This window comes from Olea europaea, chromosome 6 (genome assembly GCF_002742605.1).
Source record: "Olea europaea var. sylvestris chromosome 6, O_europaea_v1, whole genome shotgun sequence".
In the NCBI taxonomy this organism is placed as follows: Eukaryota; Viridiplantae; Streptophyta; class Magnoliopsida; order Lamiales; family Oleaceae; genus Olea; species Olea europaea.
This window is the reverse complement of record NC_036242.1, coordinates 24907325-24918555: the sequence shown is the minus strand read 5'-3', so window position 1 is coordinate 24918555 and position 11231 is coordinate 24907325. Positions and strand designations below refer to the sequence as shown.

At 37.8% G+C, this 11231-nt stretch overlaps 1 protein-coding gene across 1 annotated transcript; it reads right to left on the bottom strand.

Moving 5' to 3' along the window:
- Nucleotides 1-10053: 10053 nt before the first annotated feature.
- On the bottom strand, nt 10054-10884 carry LOC111395305 (F-box/FBD/LRR-repeat protein At1g13570-like). Its single transcript, XM_023021288.1, has one exon. The coding sequence runs from the start codon at nt 10882-10884 to the stop codon at nt 10054-10056; it is 831 nt and encodes a 276-aa protein (XP_022877056.1).
- Between the last annotated feature and the right edge of the window lie 347 nt (nt 10885-11231).

Sequence of the window (11231 nt, the reverse complement as noted above, 5' to 3'; positions counted from 1 at the left end):
GCAGCCATTGTTATTAATGAACAACTAATTTGTCTTCTTGTGTATTTATTGACGTTTGTCCTTAATCGTCAACCCTCCAAGCATTTAACTGCTTTATGATAAGATTTATGTACATTTTCTTTTGGTATTTCTATCTCTTTTCCCAAAACTTTGGGCCCTTTGACTCCAATTACTAGGCATGAATGTGGCTGTTCATATTCTGTCTCTTCACGCTCCTATAAATGCACGTATATTTCGCACTTTTCATTTTTATTTCCATTCTTTTCCTCAAAAACTAATTTGCTGGCATTTCGACGATTGATCCAGAATTTTCGTCTTCCATAGAACTGGATCATTTGATCCACCTATTTTGCCACTTGTTTTGATGTCACCTTTGGTATGGGAGATATAGGAAATATTCTTTGGCCAACAAAGTTCTTCCCATCATCTCCATGTTCTTTACAAGGAGTTCAATGATGGAAGGTAATTTTTTAGGATGCCTGTCAAGCAACCTTACTCGCTGAGAGTGCTTCTCTGTGTCCTTGCCCATTATTGCAGTGACGCATTTAGGTAGTCGAGATGAGGGTGCTTCTCTTCCCTTCTGCTTGCTGAGAGTGTTTCTCGGCCTCTCTGCTTACCTTTGCAGCAATGCGATCAGGATGGCAATTAATGCTAGTTCACCCTCTTACTTGACGATCGACCGGGAGATTAGTTCGCTCTTAATTGTAGCTTATAAAGCATTTAGTATTTTGTATCTTGCAACTTTGTAATGAACGTTTGATAATAAAGGAATTTATTTGAACGTATTTCTCTCTGACCCTTTTTTATCTACAATCGTTCAACGCGATTTGATTACCCTTTTATTTGTTCACTTTTCCATAATGAAGGAACATATTTTTTTAAATATTTACCATTAATGAATCTCATGCGTTTGGTGCCATCTAAATCTTCCAAATGATAGGCTCCATTAGGCAACACACTATTTACTTTATATGGTCATTTCCAATTGGGCGACCACTTTCCATACTTTGGATCTTTGCTATCTAAAGGGAGTATTGTTTTCCAAACCAATTCGCTCAGGCTGAACAACTTGGCTATAACTTTTTTATTATAAAACTTAGCCATCTTTCATTTTTGAACTTGCAATCTATCTAGGACGTCCAACTTTAATTTGTCCAACTCTAATAAGTTTTGAACTAGTGATTCGGTATACTCATCACCACTTAACTTATGTTACAAACACACTTTGATCGATTGCACGTTGATTTTCATAGGCAAAATGGCCTCCTGTCCATAAGTAAGTTGGAAAGGAGTAATTTTGGTACTTGACCAAGGCAACAGCCTATAAGCCCATAAGGCCTTGTTAAGACATTCGTGTCAATTTTTGGTATTTTCATCTATCATTTTTCTTATGATATTTTTTAGAATCTTATTAGAAGATTCTGCTTGTCCGTTGGATTGAGCGTAATATGGTGTGGAGTTTACTAATTTAACTCCAAACTCGCTCAAGAATTCATTCACTTGATCTCCATTTAAAGAAGTTCCGTGATTTACCATCAAAGTTTGTGGAATTCCAAATCTATAAATAATATGATCACGGATAAATTTTATGACATTCTTTTGTGTGATCTCCTTTAAATGTATTGCTTCTACCCACTTAGTGAAATAATCAGTTGCAACTATAACAAAGGTATGTTGCTTGGTCGATAGGGGATAAATCTTCCCTATCAGGTCTATCGCCCAACCCTTAAACGGCCAAGGTTTGATAATAGGTGCCATCTCTCGTGCTGGCGCCCTTTGTATTGGACCATGCTTTTGGCATGCTAGTCAACTCTTTGCATACTGAACGCATGATTCTCCCATCTTTGGCAAAAAATATCCATTCCTAATAATTAACCATCTTATACTTTGGCCAGCTTGATGAGCTCCACATATCCCTTCATGCACTTCAACCATGATCGTCCTAACTTCTTACAAACTTACACATTTTAACAATATACCATCAGAGCATTTCTTAAACAACTCTTCATCTATCAGTGTATAGTTTAGCAAACGCGACTTCATTTTTTTACTATTTCCTATATTAGGTTCTTTAAGGAACCTTTTAATCTCTGCCCTCCAATCTATTACATCTCCATCTTGTATGCAATGAATTTCAATCGTTCTCGCCCTTCTTTGGACCACGGGCAATATTGTTCAATACTCATAAGTAGACTTCCAATTTAAAGCCTTCGAGTACCCTGAGGTCATCTGGGCCAACTCATTTACCACGTCATTATATATTCTATTAACGCATTGAAGCTCTATTTGGTCGAATTCTTCCAACAACTCTTGGGCGATTTCATATAGATTTATAATGGAATCACTTTGGCACTTAAAATCACCAATGAATTGGTGAATGACCAATTGAGAATCGCCTCTAGCGATCACATTCTTTACTTCCATATCTATTATTAATTCTAGGCCCACGATTAAGGCTTCATATTCGGCTTGATTGTTGGTGCACATCCTATCCAAAGTGAATGCAAACTTGTAGCAAACCCTAAAGGATTTATCGATGCTACTCTTACTCCTGCACCTTTAGAGATTTTTGACCCATCGAAATACAAATCCCAAGGTTTTACTTCGAATTAATTGATTTCTAATTCAATTTCTTCAAGCATGTTAAGGCATGGATGATCGGCCAGAAAATTAGTCAACGCCTATTTTTTATTGCCTTTTGGGGTATGTATTGTATTTCGAATTCTGATAATGCTAACATCCAAAGGCCTACCATTTGGTGTAAAATAGGGTGAGAGAACATATACTTAACCAAATTTACTTTGGAAATCAAATAAACGGTTACGGGCCGTAAATAAGCCTTTAATTTTGTACATGTGAAATACAATGCAAGACATAATTTTTCAATGGCAGAATAATTACATTTACATTTTGTTAACCGTCTACTCAAGTAGTAAATCGCCCTTTTTTCATCAAATTGATCTTCTTGCGCGACCATTCCAGCTATTGATTCTTTTTCAGCCGATACATATACTTTCATTGGCCGTCCTTGGATTGGTGACATCAACACTGGTGGACTTGATAAATATGTCTTTAGGCTTTCGAAAGCCTTTTGATGCTCTTCTTTCCAGACGAATTCATCCTGATTTTTCAATTTTAAAAGTGGCGAAAAAGTTTTAGTTCGCCCTGCACAGTTAGAAATAAAGCGTCTGAAAAAGTTTACTTGGCCTAGAAACCTTTGCAATTCTTTTTTGTTGTTAGGTGGTTTGGCCTCTAAAATGACCTTCGTTTTATTTTTATCAAGTTCAATCCCCCTTTTGTGTACTAAGAAACCAAGGAAGTTTCCTGTATTAACACCAAATGCACATTTCAAGGGATTCAATTTTAGTTTATATTGCTTCATTCGTTCAAATGAACATCTCAATTGTTCAAAATGGTCTTCTTCTTTAATGGATTTGACCACTATATCATCTACATACACCTCAACAAACTTGTCTATCATATCATGAAAAATCAGGTTTATTGCCCTTTAATAAGTTGCTCTTGTATTTTTCAGGCCGAAAGGCATAACTACCCATTCAAAACATCCTAGAGACCCAAGGCATCTAAAGGCAGTTTTGTGTATATTTTCCTCAATTATATAAATTTGATTGTATCCTGAATACCCATCCATGAAGGAATACATTACGTGTCCGGCAGTTGAGTCTACTAAAGAGTCTACTGTGGGCATTGGATATTCATCTTTAGGTGTGGCTATATTTAAATTCCTAAAGTCTATGCACACCCTTAATTTACCATTCTTTTTTAGCACTGGCACGATATTGGACAACCAATTCACATATCTGGCTGTTCTAATAAAGCCTGCTTTTAATAATCGCTCTACTTCTTTCTTAATCTCAAGAAGTACGTTGGGAGCAAAATGTCTAGGAGGTTGCTTATGAGGCTTAAAATTTAGCTTGGTTGGCAACCTATGTTCCACTAAATCTCTATCTAAACCAGGCATATGTTCATATTCCCAAACAAAATAATCTTTATATTTCTTTAATAAAGCGATTAATTTATCACTAACCTCTTGATCGAGCATTTGGTTGATGAATATTGGGCGATCTTCTCCTTCATTGTCAATATTCACTTTAATCAGAGGGTCTTGTGCTTGAGCCTATCCAGGCTTGGCGATCCTCATCACTTCATCGTCCAATTCCCTTGTAGGCACTTCTTCTTCTAAACAATCTTCCTTGTTGACTTCTCGGCCAATACTTTGTTCCAACTCGAACACTGTCAATTTGTCTCTCAATGCTTTCAAGGCTGCTTCTTCTTTCGTTTTGTCCTTGCATTCTTTATTGAAAGCCATTAATTTGGCTTTGAAAGCTTGAATATCGGCCATTTGCCTTTATTGCTTACAACTCATTTAAAACTCATTGATTACTCTTTTGCCAATTACTGGCTCTTCTAGGGCCACTATGTTTGGCCTCATCTGACTGAACATTTCAGTGAGTGCATCCACCGAAAACGGCTCTTCACTCTGCGCGACAATTTGAGTTTCTTCTCCATCTTGGACTACTCTGACAGGTCCATAATTTCCTTCATACATGAACCTTTCTACTGAGTTTGCTTCTGCTACAAAAGGTCTATGATCGACTTGCGCCACTTCTGCTTCGCCTTTGTCATTCCAAAAAATCAGGCATTGATGGAGCGATGAGGATATACCTACTTCCGTGTATCCAATCCTTTCCTAATAACATATTGTAACTAGTAGGACATCTATTACAAAGAAGACTGTGGTCCTAGTAGTTATCCCTATAGTTATGTCCAATGGCATAACCCCTTTAGCTGAAGTTGCTCCTCCATTGAAACTCGTAAGGACGACTTCTGTTGGGATCATATCGTTTTCTGTCTTTGCAAATTTCCTCATCATCCTAGATGGAATGGTGTTTATAGTTGCTCCATTGTCGGCAAACACTTTTGCCACAGGTATGCCTTTAACTAGAGTTTTAACGTATAATGGCATCAAGTGTTTAGTTAACTTCATGGCTGGCTGCTTAAAAATAACCTTTTTGGTAGAATCTATTTCCACTTCCTACTTGTCCTCTGTCGAATTATTCTTTTGTGATAAGTCAACGTGCAGCATGTCGTACTGAGCTTCCGTTTCCTTTTTACTATTTTCTAATGCTTCTTCTTCAGTTACCCAACCTGTGGGAGGATGCATTATTCTTGAAGGTGATCCATACTTTTCAGAGCGAGGCACTCTCTTTTTCCTTTTGGGCGTCCCGTACAACACGTAATAATCGAAAGAATGCCCAGACGGCTCCCCCAACAAGTCCACTTCACGAACTCCCTCTCGATATAGTTGGTTCAACAGAGTATTGCACGATATTCCTCTTTTTCTTCTTTCTGCTTCCAAATCAATTTCTTCTTCGATATCTGTCATACCATCATCTCCTTCATCATCGTATGCCCCTCTAGAAGTTTGGCCTTCTTCATATTCCAGCACGCATGCTTTTTTCTTCGTTATCCTCCCTCTCTTCTTCTTCTTTCTCTTTATTCTTGAATTCATTGGCTAGCAAATAGTTATTAGCCATGACAGGAGGTAACGTACTGAACTGAATAGTAAGGGATTGATCTGGATCTCTATCTCTTCTGTCTCGCTCAAACTTCGACCTCCCAGAAAAACTTTCTGGCAATTCTTTCATCGATTCACCTGTACCAGTCTCCATACTGTCTTCAAGAATATTTTGATTGGCAACCTCGAGTAGCTCAGGCTCCTTAGGACGTGGCATTCCCTGTTGTTACCTCATCACTCGTCCATAGTTCCGTTGAAAACGCATTTGTTGGGTTCTAGTCATCTCGTTGAAGAGTATCACCTTTCCTACATTATATTGGAACGAATGTCATACATTTGGTTGGCGAGGCTACGGCCTGAATGTTCTCCCATTATTCACTGGCCTGAACTGCCTCTCAAAAGGCGGTCCCCTATAGAACGATGTACCTCGCCCTTTACCAGGCTGAGCGTTTGGGAAAAAACTAGGGCGACCGTGATGCTGCCATATCCCTGGTTTCTTTATATTTCCACTCACTTCTCTTTTACATCTTGGACACAGGATGTCTTCATCCCTTTCAGGCTCTTTCCCTTTGATACGTTCAAAGACACTGGGATATGGTCCAGGGTCCTCTTCTCCATTATCTATAATCAACTTGAATTTTGACAACTTGTTTTTGAAACCAGTCGTCACCATGTTCAGCCCAAGTGGTTGTGGAAAAGGGTTTTCATCCACTGCCATCTTCCTCTTATTCTCGAACGTAATTCGTCCTGATTCAATGGCATCCTGTAACACATGGCAAAAAACCAAATAGTTATTCCTCAAATGTGACCATACATTATGCCACTTACAATATTTTTTACCCTTAACTTGTTCAGGGTTTGGCAATTTATGTTTATCGCTCAACTTTATCTGCTTATCCTTATATAGTTTATCAAATATAAGGTCAGCTTTGGTTACATCGAACAAGAACATTCTAGCCTTTTTGTTTTCATCTTTTATAGACTCATCCTTGCCCAACGATCTAGGCTTAGCCATTATAGGACAAGTATACGTGTCTCCTTTGATTAGTTTGGCCAAACACATTTCGGTTTGATCGTAATACTCGTCATTAATGGTATGAACATCAAAATTTGGATCTCTATAATAAGTCCCTTTGCTAGAATTTTTCATTTGCTCTTCTTTTCTTATTAATCGTTCATACCTAATCATGTTCGCTATCAATTGGAAAAGATCGAGAAATTCCTTGTCTTGGAACTTCTTTTTCAAATCAAAGTTTAGACAACCTTGAAAGATTTTGACAAACTCATTTTCAGGCAAAGGTACAAAACATTTACTTCTTGCTGTCTTGAACCTTTGAAGGAAACCTTCTGCCCATTCGTTTGGCATTTGACGTAGATTCGTCAAATCGGTCAAAGTAACTTCGGACTCGGTCTTATAAAACTAAGCATGGAACAATTGCTCCAATTGTTGCTATATTTGAACAGAGTTCGCTAGCAAATTGATGAACCAGGAGAAAGCTACTCCTGTTAATGAACTAGGGAACAACCTCATTTTATGGTAATCAGTTACGTCACCACTTTGCAGTGTGAATCGCTCTATATGTTCTAGTGTAGACACCTCTCCTAAACCGATAAATAGTGAGAATTCTGGCACTTTATACCCTCTAGGCCATGGATATGCTTGGTCTACCCAATCAAGATATGACTTTGCGTAAGTTGGCCGAGTGACAGGACGTACCCCAAAAGCCGTCTGATCCTGTATTATTTCCATAATTTGATTCCTCAACATGACGTTGGGGTCATATGGAATTCCTACAGGTTGATTGATTGGTTGATTTGCTTGAGGCCTGATATTTGGTCTTTGATTGGCAACAAAGTTGCCATGATTTGGGTCATTGTTACCATTAGCCTGAATATTTACTCCATCATTAACACGTGGGGCATTCTGTCCATTATTTAGGACATTGTCTCTTACATTTAGGTTACCCCCTAAGTTAGATGTACCATTGCCACTATTCTGATTTGGCATCACACCATCCCCTGGTTTGAAGTAGAGGGACCAAAAGGTGATTCTACCCCTTAATTTGGACTTAAGACTGGGGAATTATGTCCCACAATTGTCCTAGTTTGGAAGTGATTTGCAAGAGGCACGACTGGCTGACAAATTTGGCCTACTAACTTATTCATTATTTCATTCAAAGTATTCAGTTGTTTGACCATATTATCATAGTGTGCATTCCCATTCTGGGTAAGTCTTTCCATATTATGAATATTTCGTAGATTTACCTGTTCATCGACATCCTGTGTAAGTTCTCCAAGTAATGCACGCATAGTTCAAGGACTCAACTCTGTCATTGGTTCGTAACGACTATGACTGCTCTGATTCTGTCCATCTGTTCGTGGAGAGCTATGTTGCTCCTCATATCGCTCAATCACAGACTGGACTCCTCCCTGACTTGCTTCCTTATCAAATTTCTGAGGCGTATTGTTTCACCTTTTGTATCTCCAACACCAAACACCAAGGTCCCACCGGCGTGCCAAATTGTTTCGCGCACGTAGTCGCTAACAATTAAAAAGGGATCAGACGATTGTGTAAGGAACAAACAGTTTGAGACAAAGTCCCAAAAAGAGGTGTTTTATTAACGATGACTTTACAATTGGAACTAAACATAATGCCTCTAAGGGGTGCAAGCACACGAATACTGAAAAGAAATGTTTAAGTCTAAACTAAGAAATTGAAATTACATATTCTCTGTTTGAGAGTGTTTGATTCGGGTTCTTCGCTCTATGTCTTTTCTTCCTTTTATATTCTCTTGATGATTTTTTCGTGATCAACCGCTTAGAAACTGCTTGATTACTTTATAACTATCCACTTTCTTTATGGTGGCTAACGTGTCGTGGAACTATCGTCTCTAACTGTTGCCACTACTCTTTGTCATTCAACCGTCTTCATCTAAACTCCTTGAATCGTGGATCGTGATAAGGTTACTTGATAACTACTTCAATAACTGCACTTCTGGATAACCATAACATCTTATGTTTGCTAAGATCATGGATGATTCGAAGGTTTGCGCGAGAACAGGGTCATAGCTTTGGGCGACTGTAAGGCACTTCATTCGCTCAGATCTTGGGCGTCTTGCAAGCTTGGGCGATGATGTTACCGTGTTCGTGGGCTTCCACTGCATTCATTAGTAACCCTATTTGGGCTTTTATCCTGAATTTTTCAGTTGAACTTTATTCTTTGGGCTATTTGATTTGGGGATTCCCTAATTGGACTTCATTCCCTAGGCTATTCGATTTGGGCTGCACTTTTAGTGTGTCAATAGTTCCATACTATACTGGCACTTGGTGATGCTTTAGAGAATCCCAACAATTTTCTGGCAATTTTGAAGCCTTGGACTGCATCCATCTGACATTTCTCTTCGATTATAATCTTATCGAGGGATGGAGACCGTGCAAGTAACTAGAAGCTTGAGCAGTATCAGTTCCTCGACGGGATTCTTGAACAAGTATATCCTCATAGTCTTAAGCTTCATGAGATTTTGTTTCATGAGGTTTGGAGCCTTCAAATAATTTAGAACCCGATCTCTATCATAAGTTATGATTCTTGGTAAAACCTGCAAAAGAATCATCTCACAATAAAATATACAAGCAAATCTCTCTTCTTAGAATGTATTGGTCCTCGTTGACATTTGATAACAACAGCTGAACCATGATTGTCATTACCACGTGCATCCTAGTATTTTGTTAAGGGATAAAATTACACATTGAATAAAAATGAAAATATATATCAACTCATTAAGAATTTGGATAGCTACTCATAATAAAGTTGACATTTGACAATGGACCACAAATCTTAGCCTATGTTTGAGCCACATTTTAGGGAAAAAATGCATTATTCATGTCAAATCAATGAGAAATGTGTGGTTAAAAAATAAGGAAAAATTTAGATTTACATGTAATATTATTTTATTGAAGAATGTATGGTTGAAATGATATCAAATTACAGTTGAAGAATGTGTTTTTTTTTTATAAAATAATGTGGCTCAAACAAGCCCTTAATATGATATCAGAACTCATTATACTTCAACTAGTAATTCAATCCGATTAGGACTCAAAAAATGAGCACACACATTTTAGGATTGGTCTACTCAAACCCAAGTCACCATCCTGCGATGGCATATTAAGGGATAAAATTTTACATCAATAAAGATGAAAATATATACCAACTACTCCACTTAACAAGATTGACATTTTAAGATGGAACTTAAAATTTTAATATATTTAACATTTCACCTTCAGATCAAGAATCTGCAAATTGGGGCAACTTTGCAGCAAGCAAATAACTGTAGAAATATGATCAAAATCTTTAAAATCCAAGTCATCAAGTGTAATATGTTCAAGGCACTGCACGATTCTTGGAAGCACAGCTGGTGTAGTACCTGCAGCCGACATCTTCCAAACAAGCCAGAAAGATTTTAGGACATATAAATCCAGTGACTGAAGAAATTTAAGACAACTAATTAAAGATCAGTTTATCTCCCCTTGAGGAAGAAGCCATCAAACAGAAGAACTCGAATGTTTGACAATTTTGCGAAAAGCCCTGATAATAAGTCAAAACCATGTTTCTTAGTCTCCCCTTTGCCCAACGAATTAAAGTTGAACTCCTTTAGGTTTGGGTTTAGTAAGCTGTTTATCCTAACACCATAGCTAAAGTAGATTCTCAAGACTTCGAGTAAAGGAGCAACGATTTCTAAATGGACAATACCGACGCACCTTTCAATGGACAATTTCTTGAGTTGTGGATTTCTAGGAGAGGAAAAAACTTCCGATGAATTTGACTCAACCCCGACATTCTTAAAAGATAGAAAAGTGAGGTTGTCCAAAGACCTAGAGGAAAACGGTTTGATCACGACATTATGAAGTGCCATGTGTTTTAATGATGGACAAGAGAATACATAGGAAGGAAATCTATAAGGTTTGGCTGGCGTCTCCGAATACAAGAGAGCAAGTTTCTTTAGACCATTTCTTGACAGAAAAATCAACCATTGATCGACATCCGAGTATTTTGATGAATTTATGCACGAAAGATCCAAGAGAAACTTTAATACGAGTCCCGTGCGTTGTAACAGAATTTTGTTGATTACCTTATCAATACGGTTAACTCTTAAAGAGTGCTGATCCAAGACGAGTTTTGGATGCATAGGCCAAAAATTCCTCCATTTTCTTGACAAGATAGTCGTCCTTGTAGCATCTCGAACTGGCATGTTATCTAAAATACGATCAATAATCTCAATTGGCAGATTGCTTATTCTGTCGTCCATGCCTTCGCTCAGCTTCATGCGTTTACTCGTACAGCTCGTCATTGCTCTGATAATGGAACAGTTGGAAAATTGATTTTAAGGATTCGGAATTGCGATAAATCACAGCCATTTTATTGAAGAACAAGTTGATTACCTTATAATTTGTCTTCAATTCTCAGAGCAGATGAAAGTCGAGAAAACCTCGCTGCCCTTTTGAATTCTCTATAAGGTGTGCCTTTTAAATATTAATTAATGAGAAGAATGCTGCATTTGAAAATACTTTGTTTGAAATTTAGTCACGTAATTCTAGTGGGTTCTGTTGCAAATGACACTTGTCGTTTGCTGCCAATTTGCCAATATAAGGGAAAACTATGCGGTATTTTTCAATTTTTAGAAAAAGAATTTGCGTA